Here is an 18,672-nt window from a genome sequence, read left to right as displayed (position 1 = left end):
TTCTAATACATAACAGTATTATAAATTTACCTCTGGGTGGGAATATATAATTCAGTGGCAGAGTACTTACCTATCATGTATGAAGGCCTGAGTTCAATTTCAATTTCCAGCTCTCACAAAATAAATAAATTAAATAAATAATCTGCCTTTAGTGGTTATAGGTGTTTTCATTTTTGTTAACTGGGTTCTCTCTCTCTCTCTTTCTCTCTCTCTCTCTCTCTCTTTCTCTCTCTCTCTCTCTCTCTCTCTTTCTCTCTCTCTCCCTCTCTCTCTCCATACCCCCCAACCCCTGCATGTGCTCTCTGGTTTCTTACATACACACAGAGGACTTGGATTTGAGCCTTTGTGCATGCTAAGCTAGTGCTTTAGCACTGATCTACAACTATGTAGCCTGGCAGGTCTGGAACTCAGAGACCTACCTTTTGAAGGCTTTGTTTAAAAGTGTCCACCACCACTCCCTGTTGCTGCACTGTCTTGAGTGCTGAGTTACAAGCATATGTCACCACCCAGGGGAAATGGTATATGCTTGTTTCATCTATTTCCTTGGTTTACTTCTTTCTCCTCCCATTCCTTCTTTGTTCCATGTGTTGTTTGCCTGCCATGTTTGTGAGGCTTTTCCAACACCCTCCTAGTGATTTCAGACTGGATTCCGTTGTGCTTGGAGAACATCCATACAGGTTTCAGTTCTTTTAAATGTGCTGAGGGTGGAAGCTGAAGAGATGGCTCTGTGCTAAGAGGATGCACTGCTCTTGCAGAGGACCTGAGTTAAGTTCCCAGCACTGACCTCTATAAATTCCCCATCCACAAAATGAGCAGCCCAAGCCTCAGGAAGATGAAGTGAGGCCCACACAGAGAACAGATATTTGACAAACGATTTGCTTCAAGCACCCATTCAACTTTTATGCATGTGTTTTGTCTGCATGCGTGTGTGCACGCACGTGTGCCTGGTGTCCACAGAGGTCAGAAGAGAATATTGAATCCCTTGAAACTGGAATTGCAGATAGTTTTCTATCACCATGTGGGTGCTGGGAACTCCTAGGTCCTCTACAAGAGTAACAAGTGCTTTTAACAGTTAAACCACCTCTCTAGCCCTATGTTAGTATTGTTTTGTAGGCTCTTAAAAAGAAAGTATATTCTGCTGATGTGGGGTAGAGTGTTATATACCTAGTCTTGGGGGTGGGGGTGACTCCTTCAGTGTCCTTGTTGATATGTTACTTCTTCATTCTTGATTTTTCTGCCTGGTTATTTATTAGTTGTTGACTGAGGAGTGATGATACCTCCACTTGTTCTTATGCCTACTTTGTAGCTTTTTTATTTTTATTTTTCACACTTTTGTCAGCTGTTGTTTTATGCATGTAATTTGGAAGTGCTATTTCTTAGTAGATTTACTGCTTAACTGTTATATAATGTTCCTCTCTGTCTCAGGTAACCTTGATCTGAAGTCTGTATCTAATAGAGCTCCTATTCCTTTAATTAACATTTGTATGGTAATATCTTCTCCATTCTTTGGCTCTCATCCTACATGTAACCATAAGTTATATGAAGTGAATTTCTTGTAAACAGTCTTATAACTAGATCACAATTTAAAATCCATTCTGGCAGTTTCTAACTTTTAATTAGTATATTTGAACTCTTTACATTTAACATAATTATTGATATGTTAGAACTCATGTCTGCCTATTGGTTCTGTTTTTATTTCTGTTATCTTTTTTCAGCCTTCCCACAGGTTGCTTGAACAACTCTTAGAATTTCATTTCAGTAACTTAACGATGTTTTTATATCTGTATGTGTAGCCTTTTCATGGTTATTGTACCTTATAGGTTTGTAACTTACCAGTTCTAGTTAGGAGGAAGGCCAAACAGGATGCAGCAGTACTTCAGTGTGCTGAGAGTTTGATATCTGACTTCTTTTGCTCACTTGTGGAATGAGGGCACCTTAGGCAAAGCTGCATTTCTAAATGACTATGGCCTTTACTGCAGAGACAGACAAATAAGCTATCATCTGAACCCAAGACAGCATTCCTCCAAACACCTGAATGAACATAACTGCCAATGGAGTGTTGAACCTTTTTCATTGCAGAATTCCTGTTTTTCAGAAGGAGACTCTGCATAGACTACATGTTCCTTCTCCTGGCTGACCTTGCAGATTTTTAAAGCCTTAGATCCTAAGCATTCTGGCCCCCTCAAAATAAATTGCAATAGATCCAGTATGGAGCCCTAGGAAGCTGAACTTAAACTGTAGCCCTTTAATTCTGATGAGCAACCAGACTGGGAACCCCTGGTATAGTACAAAGAATATTGGTATATTCTTTGGAGACAGGCTTGAGACAAATCCTTTGTCTGATACCTGTTGTGTGGGCCTTACTTCTCTTTCTAAAGCTTGGGCTCCTCAGTTTGTGGATGGGAATTTATGGACATAAAATATCTAGCATGGCCACATACAAAGGTGCATGAATTTTATCCTAGTACTTGTATACCTGCAGAGGCAGGTGGATTTCTGTGAGTTTGAAGTCAGCCTGATCTACTTAGTGAGTTCTAGGCCAGCTATGACTACATGGTGAGACCCTGTCTCAAACAAACCTAGCATGGGGGCTGGGGAAATGGCTAAGTAGGTAAGGAACCTGCTACTAAAGCATAAGGACCTGAGTTCCAATCCCCATCACCTACATGAAAATCCAGGAACGGTGGTATGACCTGTGATCCTAGGGATATTTTCTTTTTCTCCACAGCACTTAGCACTACCTATCAAACCAGAGTTCCACCTACCTAGGAATATGACCACTAGCAGCATAAAATAACCACTAGGCTCTAGGAGGAAGAAACAAGCAAGGCAAAAATCATACTTTCTAAAGCCTATATTGGAGTTGGGGAAGGAGACCAAGGGATAGAGACAGGGATATGTCTCAAACTCATTGACAACAGTCTAACAGAGTTGATGAGCTTCAGATACAGTGAGGCTCCCTATTTCAAAAGATGAGAGTGGAACACAGTTGAGGAAAGGCATCTGATCCGGCTTCCACATTCATGAGTTCCTCTATACAAACATGTACACATCCACACTAATAAGTCCAACACACAAATGTACAGTGCCTGGCATAGGGTGGTTATTTTTTTAAACATTATTTCTTTATTTTATTCATATGAGTGCTTACCTGTATGTCTGTATGTCTCTGCACCATATGTATGCCCAATGCCTGTGGAGGTCAGAAGAAGGCATCAGATCCCCTGAACTGGAGTCCTAGATGTGAGCCACTATGTGAGTGCTTGAGATCCTTTGCATCCAGATCCTCTGCAAGAGCAGCAATGAGGCCTCTCTCAAGACCCAGTCGACCTTTTAAAAAAAGTTTAAAAATATTAATTTTCTTTGTCTTTAGGAATTTGTACTGGAACTTCTTACATGTCTCTATAGTCTAAACCTAGCCTTCCTTTCTAACAACAATTATTAGAGGTTGCAAATTTTGCAGACTATCTTACATATCAAATTTAATTCTTTCGAAGGAAGCTAAGACTTATGGAAACTACATAGCCAAGTTCTGAAAGAACCTAGGCTGAAACCCACATCATAAAAGCCCTGTTTGGGCTTAACATCTAAAAGTGGCCTAAGGAACAACCACAATCTAAAATTGATTACCTCAAAAGCTGGTATGGCAGTGTCTTCCCATTGTGAATAAGATCAACTGCCTGGAGGGAACACTCCTAGAGAAGAATATGGTAGTTTTTATCCAGAATCCAGTTTGAACATAGTTTCATCAGAATGCCATCAAGTGAGAGAAAACCAGACTTGGGTCATGGCCATTAGGAACATAAAATATGCAGTGCCAGAAGGGAGAAACTAGCTAGGCAAAGACCATGCTTTTTAGAACCCACATTTGAGTGAAGGGAGGAGATACTGGGTAGAATCCAAAAGTAAAGTAAACAGATAGGTGATCTGGTTCTGCAGGTGGTACTAAGTGCTGTGAAGGACAATCAAAGGCAGAGAAAGGAGATTGGGAGGACCAAGGTGAGGAGGATTAAGGGTGAGTTGTAGTTTCAGAGAGTGGTGTTGAGAAGGCCTCACTCTGAAGTCTCATCTAGAGGCCCGGAGGGAGTATGCTGTGAACTTATTCAGGGACAGTAAGTGGAAAGCCTGACATGTGATCTCAGCAGTGTCACTGTAGTTTGATGCCTGAAGCCTGGCACACACCACTATGTCTCTCCTTCCATCTGGCCTGCTCTTGTGACAGGATTTTAGGTGTGGTCCTCCTTCCTCAGTGTAAGTCTGCTCCTCTGTGAGCACTTTTCTGTTGGCATTCCACTTCCAAGCTCCTTTAGCAGCGCTTTTCTTTCATTTCATTGTTTGCTTGTATTATATGGTGACTGCCTTGTGATCTGCCCTCTTCTCCTTCATGTGTCAGTAAAAAAAGCTGGACATGGTGGCACATCTTTAATCCCAGCACTGGGAGGCAGAGGCAGGTGGATTTCTCAGTTCAAGAGCAGCCAAGGCTATGTAGAGAAACCTTGTCTCCAAAAAAAGAACAGAAAGTGTCTGTAAAAGACAATGGTGCTTTCTGTACAAAGTGCGCCTTTGGATTCACCCACTATTGGCATGGCACATCTCTGAGATGAGGCAGGAAAGCTTGCAGAGGGAGGACATGATTCATACTCTCCACTGGCAGGTCTCATCTGCCACCTCTGCAGTAGCACTTCTAAGACCACAAAGGCACATTAAACTAAGAAGGTTTTAGATGGCTAGAGACATGGCTGTTTATTCAGTTACTGTCTGAATTCCCCATTGTTTACTTGTTTTGTTTGACTGTTCATCGCAGTGCCACTTTTTGGGCCAGATACCCTGGTTCTGTTAAATAAACTGTAAACTGCAGCAGCAGCCCTATCTTAAATAATCAGAGCTGTAGTTTAAAGGAGTAGGATCCAGGACTCTAAGGCTCTAAATCTCTAAACAGTTCCTTCTGTAATTGACATATTGTCACACAAGCACGATTTCATGGCCACCCCATAAAGCTATATGATTGCCTTTTATAGTTATATCAAAGTAGCAATGTGTTATACTATCTTCTTTACAAAAATCTGCTTTATATTTCTGATCCTTAGCCCATTCTTTAGATGTCTGGCTGTGGTAAACCTTAATCTGGCTGGCAGTCCATTGAGAGATGATAACACCATTTATACATAGGTATGCATTTGGTAGCTTCCATTCCAGGTTGACAGTGGTCATCCTGACACATCTTTTGGGGCCCTTATATAGGTGTTTCTGCTGGGTGTATGTCAGTGTGGGGTGGCTACATCATGGAGCACACCTGCTTTCCTGCAGAATTAGCTACTGCCAAAGAGTTTTCCTGAGTGAGTGTGTTGCTTCATATCCTTGCCAGCATCTACTATTTTCTTTTCCTCTTTTTCCCCCTGTTATATACACAATGATGGTGGTAGTTGTGGTTTTTAAGGCAGTGTAGACCAGGCTAGCCTCAAAACTCAGAGAATCTTCCTCTGTCTCCTGACTACTGGGATTAAAGGTGTACACCACTCTACTCAGTTTTTATTATTGTTTATTTTATGTGTATGAGTATTTTGACTACATGTATTATATGTGTACTGCACATGTGCCTGGTGCCCAAGAAGCCAGAAGAAGGATTGGGGTCCCCTAGAACTATTACAGGTAGTTGTGAACCACCATATGGGCACTGGAACTTGAACCCAGGTCCTTCGTAAAAACAATAAGTACTCAACTGCTATGCCATCTCTCCCCATCCTCCCAGCTTTTAGTAGTATATTTTGATGAGTATTTCTTACTTGTAACAGTCAACACATCAGAGTGTTTTTGTTTTATTTTTCTTTTATGTATCCTGTTTTAATATTTTGGTGTTTGAAGGATCATTTTGTTTTGTTTTATGACAGTCTTAACTCTGTAGCCCAGGCTAGCCTTTTAAAGAGCCATCCGGCGTAATTTACTGCAGCTGTCTTTAGACGCACCAGAAGAGGGTGTCCGATCTCATTACGGGTGGCTGCTGGGATTTGAACTTAGGACCTTCGGAAGAGCAGTTAGTGCTCTTACCCGCTGAGCCATCTCACCAGCCGCCCAGGCTAGCCTTAAACTCACTGTGGCATTGAGCTTGGGACAGTTCTCCTGCCTCAGTCTCCCAAGTGTTATAAATGTGAGGCACCATGCTAGCCTTTCGGATACTGTGTAAGGGATATTTGCTGGTTGGTGTTATGCCTGGAATTCTAGTACTCTGAGAGGTAAAGCAGAAGGCTAAGGCCCTGAGGGAGAAAGAGCTGGGGGAGGGGTTTGCCCACTTCAGAACAGAAGTCTTGTTCTTTGTTTTCTTTGGGAATTTTTCTTTGTTTTGCATTCTACGTTTAAATGTAGTGTGAGAGAAAGATTATCACTGTAATCTACAGTTCTGACTTTCATGGTTCAAAAATATTCTTAGTTCCATTTCTGTTGCTATGATAAAATACCCTGAAGAAAAAGCAATTTAGGGAAGAAAGAGTAATTTTCACTCACAGTTGCAGGTTCCAACCCATCACTGCAGAGAAGTCACATCATAGCCACAGTCAAGAACAAGTAGCAATGAATGTCTGTATGTTTAGTGCTTAGCCAGCTCTTTCCACTCTTAAAAAGTCCAGGACCCCAAACCAGACAATAATGCTACCCACTTCATCTAAACATCCCTCACTGAGACTCTCTTCCCAGATGATTGCAGGACATGTTAAGTTGGTGATCACAAATGTGGTCCTTAATAGGGAGCTTGTTCATAGCCTTACTCACTTACTATAGACTACATTCACACATTTTTACTATTGCTGCTGTTGATCTGTTTTATGCCTGCTTTATTAATTAAACCTTTTCAGAGTAAATATTTGTAGGAAAAAGAAAAGTATATATAGAGTTTAATATATCCTTGGTCTTAGGAACCTATTGGGATCTTACAGGACATTCCCATAGATAAGTAGAAATGACTATTTTTTTTTTTCATATGGAGAACCAAGTGATGTGGCATCTTTAGTTGAAAAGGTCATTCTTGAGCAAGTATGATGGCACCTCAGCACTCTTAAGTGCTAGGGAGGCAGAGGCAGGCCGATCTGTTGGGTTTGAGGCCAGTCTAGTCTACAAAGCAAGTTCATGACAGCCAGGACTACACGGAGAAACCTGTCTCTTCCACTGCATTTCACTCTCACCTTTGCCAAGTATGTACAGCACTGGGCAGTGTTCTATATAAGATACTAACGCTAGATCTTACTCATTTCCAAAAGTACATAGGTCTTTCTTTATGGCAGTATGCCGTAAGTATACCATTCCAGGTACATTTATCTTAAAATCAGAGAAGGTGAGTTCTCCAGTTTCTTTCTTCAGAGTTGTCTTTACTAGTCTAGGTCTTTTACATTCCCATAATCATTTAGAAGCATGTTCCTTTCTTGTTTGTTGGTGTGTGCTTGTTTACTTGTTTTGAGACAGAGTTTTACTGTATAATCTGAGCTAGCCTCAAACCAGAATACTTTGTCTCAGCCTCCCTAGTACTGAGGCATACACGACCATGACTGACTTAACTTTCTAGAAAAGTCTTGCTGAGGTTTTGATTGGGATCATGTGGACTTTCTCAGTGGTTCTCATCCAAGAGTGATTTTTGGCCTCCACAGGATAATTGGCAATACCTGGATCCATTTTTAGTTGTTAATGCAGTGAGAATGCTAATAGCATCTAAAATCAAAAGGCCAAGAAAACTGCTAAGTACCCAACAATTCTCAGGGCAGCCCTCTATCAGCCAGTTATCACTCAGCTAAAATGTCAGTAGCGTTGCTGGAAGAAGCTCTGAATTAATGTGCTCTAGTTGGGCCATGTCTGCCATCTTACTATTTTTTTCTAAGTGGCTCATTGTTGGTTTTATTTTTTCATCCCCCTACCCCTTTTTTTCTTATTCAGAGACAAAGTTTTACTGTGTAGCTCTGGCTATCCTCAAACTCACAGAAACCCACCTGCCTCTGCCTCTTGCGTGCTGGGATTATAGGTGTGTGCTGCCTCCACACAGACATTTTCACCTTCTTTTAGATTAATCAGAAATGTTATTATCCCATTTCTACTGCCCTTGTAAGGAGGGTATTTGTTTACAATTCTCTTAAGAGCACATCCTCTAGATTTTGACATGTGTTTGACATCTCAATTCAAAGTATCTGATACATATTATCTGCCAGTTCCTGGCACTTGTAGACTCTCAGAACACTGAATTCCATCCCCATTTTAGTTTCATACCATGTAAACTGCAAGACGATGACTGACGTGCCATTTAACATTGTGTATGTCGACCAGCTCCATTTTCTTCATTCTCCCTACTTTCCATGCTTCTATCTAGGTTCACTTTTCCACTCTACTTTTTCCTGTAGGGCATCCTGACAGCAATGAATCCCTCAGATTTTAGTCTAAAACCCAGGGCCTTCAGCCTAGTAGACAGACACTGCCACCGAGCTATACCTCAAGGCATGTCTTCATTTTTGGAAGCATTTTTGTATGACATAAAATTCAAAGTTGTACCAGACAGTGGTGGCACACACCTTTAATCCCAGCACTTGGGAAGCAGAGGCAGGCAGATTTCCAGTCTGGTCTACAGAGTGAGTTCCGGGATAGCCAGGGCTACACAGAGAGACTCTGTCTCGGGGGAAAAAAAAATTCAAAGTTGTTAGTTGTTAGCTGGCCCATTATAGAGATTGCCTTAGTCACTTCTGGGTTGGTCATGCTGTTGAGATGCCATCTATCTATCTTATTCTACTGCTTTAAGATTTCCCATGTTGGCTAGGCATGGGGGCACACACCTGGCATGGGGGCACTCCCAACACTTGGGAGGCAGGGGTGGGTGAATTTTTATGAGTTCAAGGGCAGCCTGATCTACATAGTGAGTTCCAAGACAGCCAGGACTACATAGTGAAACCCCCTTTCAGGACAAACAAAGAATAATATTTGTATTTAGAGGACATTTTATATAAAAATAAAATGGAGTCAAGATGTGTGAATTAAGAACCAAAAAGTTCTTATTAAGAATTTTGAAAGTCTACCTATCCAGGTGGTGGTGGCCTTTAATCCCAGCATTAGGGAAGCAGAGGCAGGTGGATCTCTTAAGTTCGAGGCCAGCCTGGTCTACAAAGTGAGTTCCAGGACAGCCAGGGCTGCACAGAGAAACCTTGTCTCAAAAAAAAAAGGCTACCTAAAATAAAGAAAAGTATAATAATCCTGGGATTCAATAACTGTGCAATCAACTTTTAAGTATAATTAAATGACTTCAGTTTCACTTTTGTAGAATTCATAGAGCATTCTTAATTCTAATTTTAACTTTAATATCTTTAAATCACTTATTACAAAGGAGGCAGCAATAAGTCGGTAATACCTTCAGATAAACAGAGAGGCTACTTCAAGAAAAATGGGTCCAGCAAGATGGCTTAGTAGGTAAAGGTGCTTGCCCTGAGAGGTAGAAGGAGAGGGCCAGCTCTCCCAGGTTCTCCCCTGTACATCCATCTACCTACCTACATACATACCGTTTTTAATTTTAAAAGGGAGAATGAAAAAGAGTGTTCTTTTGTTTCTTTACTGTGTTAATTTTTAATTATTTTATTCATTTTTTTGGTTTATTTCTTTTTTACTTTTGGTTTTTCCAAGACAGGGTTTCTCTGAGTAGCCTTGATTTGCCTTGGAATTCACAATGTAGACCAGGCCAATCTTCTGCCTCCCAAGTGCTGGGACTAAAGGTGTGTTTCACCACTGCCTGGCTAATCTTGTTTTTCTCTTTTTGTTTTTTTGTTTGATTTTTCGAGACAGGGTTTCTCTGTATAGCCCTGGCTGTCCTGGAATTCACTCTGTAGACCAGGCTGGCCTCGAACTCAGAAATCCACCTGCCTCTGCCTCCCAAGTGCTGGGATTAAAGGCATGAACCACCACCGCCCAGCCTAATCTTGTTTTTTAAAGACCTCAGTTGTTTCTGTTATATGTAGGTCTGTTTTTCTTGTCTTTCCTGTGTAGTGTCAATTATATGGTCTTGTTTCTTAACGTGTTCAGGGGTGTCTTATGTATAAAGAGTATGTAAAAAGACTATTAGTGGATCCGTATAATATTGTCTTCTCAGAGACTTGCCATACATAGGAGCCAAGACTGAGCTTAAAGAGGGACTGAGCTGAGTCACCAACCACATATTTAAAGTTTGAGGGCAAACCTAGTTTTGTGACCCTAGCTTTAAAGAACATCAAAATATCTCTTGGTTTCTGTCTCAGCAACCAAGCCTTTCTAGAGTCTTGTGTTTTGGCGTTTCTCTAGACTAGATTTGTCTCTAGATCATTGTGTTTTCTCTTTTCTCCAGTGACAGCTCTAACCTGTGCAGACCCCCAAGGTTTGTACCAAGTTGGGGTGGGGAGCTGCAGATCCACTCACTTTGAGCATCCCCCCACCCCTGCACTGTCTACTTGTCTTCTTTGTTCCCTCAGGTGTTGGATGCTTTTACAAATGACTTTTGGGTGGATGTAATTACTCCTCTAATCCAGACACTTCAGAAGCTGACATAGAAGGTTTGCCATGAATTTGAGGACAGATGGACGGACGGACGGGGACACACACACACATAACACACACATACACACACACACTAAATTTGTAATTTGACTTTCAGCCATCAGTAAGAATGATCAGTCTGTCATATCCTATTCTACCCTACTTGAGAGCAGGATTTGTAAGGATCTATAAAGATGCTGAATGTCTGCCAGGGCCTCTTCTTGGGATAATGGGATTGCCCTTATCTTCCCAGAGCCCTGCTCTAAAGTAGTAAGGCACACATGTTCAACTGTAGCCTCTCAGTACTGTAATAGAGGTATGTGCTAGAAGTGGTAGGAAAAGGGAGTTGTCAGTTGAAGTATGAATTCAAGAAGGACAAGCACACGGGGCAAGGAGTGCAAGGGTGAGGTGGGACTGTTAGAGTTGGCCCAACATAAAGTTGGTTTAGAAAAGCATTGATAGAATGGGAGTAGTGAAATTGAAGGATGGTAGGATTAAGAGGTAAATAAAAGCAAGCAGAGATCTCAAGGCTTCTAACTTGAGTGAGGGCCATAAATGACAAAGGAAAGCCATTCCTTCCATTTCATTAGGCCTGTGTCCTTACACAGTCTGAGCTTGGGATCTGCTACCCTGAGGGATTCTCACCCCCCTAGTTATTTTTCTGAAATTCCTAAGGAGAATTAAGAGAGATATAGAGCCCCCAGGCCATTGGCCTAAGCTCAGCCTTTTCTGAGTTTTGTGTGTTACATACTAGAAAAAAATGCCATTATTTTATTTTTTCATTCCTTTTTCTTAGGTCTCTTGTGATTTTTTGTTTGTTTGTTTGTTTTTGTATGTCTGTGTTTATGGTTTTGTATATGAGGGGAGAGGTGCTCATGCACAAGTGTATGGAGGCCTTAGGTATCATCCCTCAGGAACCATCCACCTGTTTGTTTTGGTTTGGTTTGTTTAGACAGAAGTTCTCATTAGGACCTCGAGCTCACCAGTTAGACTAGCTAACTGGTTAGCCCATCTCAGTCCATTCTCTACCCCACGTGCATGCCATCACACCTGGCTTTCTTCATGTCGTTCTCAGAAGATTGAACTGAGGTTGCTGTATTGCACAGCAAGCACCTTACCTGCAGAGCCCCTTGCTCAGGTTTAAGCTCATCCTGCTTGGCATTCCAGACCACTCACTGGGTCTCAGGAATTAGCCATTGTCTATTCATTATTATTTCATCAAGTGGACTTCTTGGGTATGGAAAATCATAGTTTTAATGGTAAGAAATATCTTTTGTTGTGCATTTGAACTTTATAACTGGTCCTTTTATTTAAATTCTAATCTGCCTCTAGTAGTAGTTCTATTACATGTAAGTTTCACCACCTTCAAGAGTCTGAAATGTGTTTCCTATCTCTGACTGCAGTTAGCTTCTTTTCCTACTCATTAATCCAGTAATGAATACCCCCAGCAGGAGATGCCACAGATAATGTGTAAGCCAGTCCCAGGGGAATGTCGGTGGTCTTCAGCCAAGCTTGTGGCTTCCACATTTGGCATTTTCCTGATCTAGATGAGGCTTCATGAGAGCCACAGATGACAGAAATACCCTTCCTCACAGGATCTGTGGAACTCCCGATGCCAGGCTCTAGGTATCTGATTGTGTGTGGGAGCCCTCTCCTGGTTCCCAGGTACCATCCAGCACAGCTCTGAGATGGCCGAGTCTTGGCCCATACACACACCAGGCTCCTCTGGCCTGCCAGCCCTGTGGCCACTGGATTTAGGAGTACTGACTCCTGCAGAGAGAGATGGACACCGAGGGGAAAAGTGCAAGCCTACCCACCAGACTGGACGATCCTATCCAGTGAGGGCTGACACCTCATCCAGTGCCAGCAGTTTACAGTGTCAGACATGTATAGTCCATCTTCAGCTCAATCCTTAGTACCCTTGGGCCACAGGTTTGTGTCCTCCCAGCATGCTGCTCTGTTTTCCCAAAGGGTATGTTTGAGACTTTTATTTCTCTCTTCAAACTCTGTGTTTGTTCTCTTTTTTGTTCAACGTCTGTCTCTGAATTTGAATCTTTCCTCACGGAAAAAAAAAAGTTTTCTTTCAGGCATCAAGCTGTTGAGCCTCTTCATTACCTCTAGACCTGTCTCCTTTGCTTTCCTGCTTTCCATCGGCTTTCTGTGCTGCTGAAATCTCTGATTCCTTCTCTCCGGCATGCTCTTCCTCCCTTTGTGTTGCTGTCAGCCTCACCCAGCTCTGGCCCTTCCTCTGATTACCATCCACATAAAGATGGTCATAGCCTCCCAACCTCACTTGAAGTCTCTCAGTGACAAGAACAGGCAAAGGGAATCTCCAGGGGCTGGGCAGGGAGAGAAGAAGAGAGAGTTGTAGAGGAAAGAGGAATCAATTGTAAAGGACATGAGAAAGCCTTCTCGGGTACTAGAAACATTGTCTGTAGGTCTGTACACACATGAAAAGTTACACTGACTTACCAGGACAACGGGTTTTACTCTGTATATGCCTCTAGAACCCAAAGTTGGCCTGGCCCAGGTCAGGCCTACTATTGTGAAACTCAATTCTGGCTTTCCCTGGGACATGACTCCTCCCTGCTCACTTAGAACCTAAATTTAGGTCTATCCTAATCCCTAGAGACTGTGGCACATGCTTGCATCCCTCACTAAGCTGGGGAGACTCCGGTCATAGGAGCGAGTTCTTTGCAGTTTGCTTGTTCCCCCTTTGCAGTAGCCAGCTCTTGGGCCCATCAGTGTTGGCTGCATGGACCTTCACTTTGTATTTGCCTTGAGCTTGACCCTTTTCACTGAGAGGCTTCTCTCCTCCAGCCTGCAGGATGTTTCCTCCCTGAGGAGAAGGCGGTTGTACAATGGCGGTGTTTGACACTCCTGAGGAGGCTTTTGGCGTCTTACGTCCAGTCTGTGTTCAGCTCACAAAGACCCAGACAGTGGAGAATGTGGAGCATCTGCAGACACAGTTACAAGCCATAAGTGACACTGCCCTGCAGGAACTACAGCAGTACATTCTCTTCCCCTTGCGATTTGCCCTGAAGACCCCAGGGCCCAAAAGAGAGCGTCTGGTACAGAGCGTGGTGGAATGCCTCACCTTTGTCCTCTCTTCAACATGTGTGAGGGAGCAGGAGCTTCTCCAGGAACTCTTCTCGGAACTTTCAGCCTGCCTGTACTCCCCCAGCTCGCAGAAACCCGCAGCTTTGTCTGAGGAGTTGAAACTGGCTGTGGTCCAGGGCCTTAGCACCTTGATGCACTCAGCTTACAGGGACATCATTCTGACTTTTTATGAACCTTCCATTCTGCCTCGTTTAGGATTTGCTGTGTCTTTACTGTTGGGCTTGGCAGAGCAGGAAAAGTCAAAACAGATTAAAATTGCTGCCTTACAGTGTCTGCAGGTTCTCCTCCTTCAATGTGATTGTCAGGACCATCCAAGGCCCTTGGATGAACTGGAGCAGCAGCAGCTGGGAGATTTGTTGGCATCTTTCTTACCTGGAATCTCAACTGCACTGACCAGAGTCATCACAGGAGACTTTAAACAAGGTCACAGCATTGTCGTGTCTTCTCTAAAGGTCTTTTACAAGACAGTGGGCTTCATCATGGCTGATGAACAGCTCACAAGGATCCCAAAGGTACGAGCAAAGCCTGCAGTTGAACACAGAGTAGCAGCCCTGATGATTCACAGAGAAGCAGACTGGGTAAAAAGTACTGGTGACAAGTTGGTGATCCTTATTAAAAAGATAATTGACTGTGTCTCTGTTCACCCACACTGGAAGGTGAGGCTGGAACTGGTAGAGTTTGTGGAGGTCCTGCTTTTGAAGTGCACTCAGTCCCTGGTTGAATCCACGGGTCCCCTCTTGAAGGTGTTAGTTGGCCTAGTGAATGATGAAAGTCCTGAAGTCCAGGCCCAGTGCAATACAGTGCTAAGGCATCTTGCAGATAAGAAAGTAGTAGTGGGCAGCAGAGCCTTGGCTGACATCTTGTCAGAAAGCCTGCATTCACTGGCCACGTCTCTTCCCCGCCTGATGAACACACAGGATGATCAGGGCAAATTCTCTACCCTTTCCCTGTTACTCGGGTATCTGAAACTGTTGGGCCCCAGAGTACATGTGATTCTCAATTCTGTGGCCCATGTGCAGCGCCTTTCCAGGGCCCTCATCCAAGTACTGGAGCTAGAGGTGGCTGATGTCAAGATGGTGGAAGAGCGGCGCTGGAACTCTGACAACCTGAGTGCTTCTGCAGAGGCCTCTGCTGCACGGCCATGGAGCAGAGTCCAGAGGCGATACTTCCGATGCTTCACTGACGAGAGGGTCTTCCTGCTCCTTCGGAAGATCTGTCAGCTCCTGGGTTATTATGGGGACCTGTATTTGCTTGTGGATCACTTTATGGAACTATACCATACATCTGTAGTTTATCGGAAGCAAGCTGCCATGATCCTTAATGAACTGGTTGTGGGGGCTGCTGGACTGGATGTAGAAGATATTCATAACAAATGTACAAGCACAGGCCCCGAGGAATTGAGAGAGATTGTGAAATCTATACTAGAGGAATACACAAGCCAAGAAAACTGGTACTTGATTACCTGTATTGAAGCTGAGGAGGGGGAGGAGGTGATGTTGAAGCAGCAAGGCCTCCAGGCTGTCACATCTGGCATCCACACCTGCCAAGTTGTATCTTTTCCAGCCCTGTCAAAGCTGAGTCCCACTATCTGCTCCATGAACAGTAACATCTGGCAGATATGCATTCAGTTGGAAGGGATTGGCCAGTTTGCTTATGCATTAGGAAAGGACTTTCGTCTGCTTTTGATGTCAGCTCTCTATCCAGTACTGGAGAAGGCGGGAGACCAAACCTTGCTCATTAGTCAAGTGGCTACTAGCACCATGGTAGATATTTGCCACGCTTGCGGCTACGACTCCGTACAGCACCTGATCAATCAAAATTCAGACTATTTGGTGAATGGAATCTCCTTAAATCTGCGTCACCTTGCTCTGCACCCTCATACCCCAAAAGTCCTAGAAGTCATGCTTCGGAACTCAGATGCTAGCCTACTTCCTTTGGTAGCAGATGTGGTTCAAGATGTCTTGGCCACCCTGGACCAATTTTATGATAAGAGAGCTGCTTCCTTTGTCAGCGTTCTGCATGCTCTGCTGGCAGCATTAGGTACGTTGAAAGCCCTTTTTGATTCCAGTTAAGATAGCCAGGATCCTAGTTTGCTATTCTTGTTTTATTCCATGTTCGTGAATGTGCTATGGAGAACATTGAAAAGGCTGTCTCTCCAACCCCACAGGGGATTGTTGGGCTCCATTGGGTTTTTTTGTTTGTTTGTTTGTTTGTTTTGTTTTTTCAAGACAGGGTTTCTCTGTGTAGCCCTGGCTGTCCCAGTCCTGGAACAGACAAGGCTGGCCTCAAACTCAGAAATCTGCCTGCCTCTGCCTCCCAAGTGCTGTTTATTTTTTATACTTTGACTATCTCTACCATTTATTGAGTCCTGCTATATATAGCAGGGATATAAACCATATAGGCTAATATTTTTTATTTTATAAATAAGAAAAACCAAGGCTCAATGAGAACCTGCTTAGCCAGGGTCACATTATTAATAGGGGATAAAGTTGGATTTGTAGCAAGTTTATTCTTCCCAATATACTATGCTGCTACTGGTGCTTCTTAGGGCTGGCAGCATCTGTGCTAGTAGAGACCAGTAGCAGCAGAAAGTGCTCCACCACAGAGAGCTGTAGCAGCACATAGAACCTTTCTTTTCCTTTCTCTCTTTGGGTAGTGGTTGGCTTTGGGAATTGAACTCAGGTCCTGCATGTGCTAAGCAGGTATACTCCCACTGAGTGTCATCCCTAACCCTCTAATAGAATTTTCTAATGATGGTAATATTCTATGTCTCTTCTGCCCATTACAATAGCCAGTAGCCATGTGTGGCTACATCTACTGGGGAAGTGAATATTTTGGTTTGGTGCCTTTTTAAAGACAGGGTTTCGCTCTGCAACCCAGGCTGCCCTGGAACTCATTATATAGTGTAAACTTGGAACTTGCAGCATTCCTCCTGCCTTAGCCTCCTTAGTGCTAAAATTACAGGTGTGAACCATTATCTCCAGTAGGGAATTGAAATTTTAATTCTTTTGGGTTTTTTATAGCCATGTGGACCGTACTGGACAGCAGTAGTCTAAAAAATTTTAAAAACATTTATTTTTATTTTTATATGTGTGAGTGTTCTGCCTGCATGTGTATATGCCTACTCGTGTGTACTTGGTAACTGAAGAGGCCAGGAGAGGGCGCTATATCTCCTAGCACTGAAGTTAGCTTGTGAGACACTATGTAGGTGCTGGGAATTAGACCTGGGCCTTCTAGAGGAGCAGCCATTGTTCTTAACTGCTGTGCCAACTCTGCCTCCTAAATGCTGGGTTTAAATGTGCCACTATGACCACCTTTAACTTTTTTTTTTTAAAAGATTTGTTTGGTTTCTTGGGAGGTGAGGGGTGGGGGTATGCATCACATACATGCAGTGTCCTCAGAGGCCAGAAGAGGGCATCAGATCCCCTGGAACTGCTGTTACAGGGTATCTGTAAGCCACCATGTTGTGCTAACCCATGTCCTTTAGAAGAGTAGCCAGTCTCACCTACTGAGCCATCTCTCCAGCCCTTCCTTTTAACCTTTTAATTGTACAAATTGATGTAATTGTCTCTTCTTTATTTTGATCGTGTTGTGCCACCATTAACATGGCACAATTTGTTCCATGGAAAAAAAAGCCAGACTTGGTAGGATCATACCTATAATCCCAGCTGCCATGAAACTCAAGCAGGAAGATCATGAATTCAAGGCGAGCCCGAGCTATATAGCAAGACCATGTCTAATCAATAAATAAATCCCTCAGCTGGACAGCTAATCATTGAATGAAAAACACTGAGCTACATTCTGGTGCCTTTATCCAAAGAACATCTCTCCAGTGCTGTTAATAGCCCCTGAGGCAGAGGACAGGTCCTTGACCTCATTCTGTCAGGTTAAAGGACAAGATCATGTGAGAAACTTTCTCAGGAGAAGTGACTGGGACAAGGACTGTGCTTTTCTCTGAGGTGACATTTGCAGTATTCACTCATTCTCTCATGAATATTCACAGACAGAATGAATGCTTGCTTCACTCATAAAGGATGCCTGCTACGTGTCAGAGGCATATAGTAGTGCTGTGTCCTCACTATAAGTATGAGGATATGGCAATGAACAAGATAAACAAACTCATGGAGCTTTCCTGCTACTGAGAGAAATGATAAACAAGTCATGAAAGCATTAAGCAAGCTCAGGAAGCCGCTGATAAGCACTTTGAAGGAAATGAAAACCTTATACAAGGGAGAAACAGGGATAGGCTACTCTTAAGTTGCACGGTAGGGAGGGCCTCTCTGGGTAGTACCACTAAGGCTGTGACCTGAAGGCGCAGGAGGCTGCCAGGCTGTACATGGCTGTGGCACTTTCTCTATGGTTCTGAGAAATCAGAACCATATCAGCAGAGTAATATGAATGCTATTCACACGCAGGGGTGAAGTGTTTGGAGAAAATGTTATAGAGAAGGGCTACACAGAGAAACCCTGTCTTGAAAAACCAAAAAAAAAAAAAAAAAAAAAAAAAAAAAAAGAAAGAAAGAAAGGAAGAAAATGTTATAGAGAGTGTAATACAGGGCTAAGTTGGAAATAGGGTGATCCTACTGGGAACATAGGCCAAGAGAAGAAGTTTGATCTGGACTGCAGTCACTCAAAAACCCTGACAGAGTAGCTAAGGCTAAAACTACCTAAAGGAGGGAAGATGTATCTGGCTTGTGGTTTCAGAAATCCACAGTCCGCCTATGGTGTTACTTTTTAGAGCTGTGGTAAGGTAGAAGCATTTTGGTCAAGGGCCATGGTGGAGAAAAGCTGTCCGTGTCATGGCAATCAGGACTTCCTGGGTATGCCTACCGTCATTACTTCTTCCACCCAGTCCCAGTTCTTACAGCTGCCACCGGCTCTCAAATAGCAGTGCTAAGCTATTATAGCTAAGGAACATGGCCTTTGGAAATTTAAACATTTTACAAAAAGGCCTAGAAAGCTGGAGGAATTTTTCAGTAGTTAAGAACACTTTTGCTAGCTGGGCAGTGGTGGCGAATGCCTTTAATCCCAGTAT

General features: G+C 43.1%; 1 protein-coding gene across 1 annotated transcript in view; it reads left to right on the top strand.

The window, feature by feature from the left end:
- Tti1 (TELO2 interacting protein 1) overlaps positions 1–18,672 on the top strand; it is a 49,126-nt gene that overhangs the window by 6,846 nt on the left and 23,608 nt on the right. Inside the window, exon 2 of the mRNA XM_031372572.1 lies at positions 13,339–15,678. Coding sequence (XP_031228432.1) covers positions 13,380–15,678 — 2,299 coding nt within the window. The 5' untranslated portion in view covers positions 13,339–13,379. The remainder of the gene's footprint in view (positions 1–13,338; positions 15,679–18,672) is intronic.

Source organism: Mastomys coucha, unplaced genomic scaffold (assembly GCF_008632895.1).
Source record: "Mastomys coucha isolate ucsf_1 unplaced genomic scaffold, UCSF_Mcou_1 pScaffold15, whole genome shotgun sequence".
Taxonomy (NCBI): Eukaryota; Metazoa; Chordata; class Mammalia; order Rodentia; family Muridae; genus Mastomys; species Mastomys coucha.
Note: the sequence above shows the minus strand (reverse complement) of the source record. Positions and strands in the feature narration are given on the sequence as shown.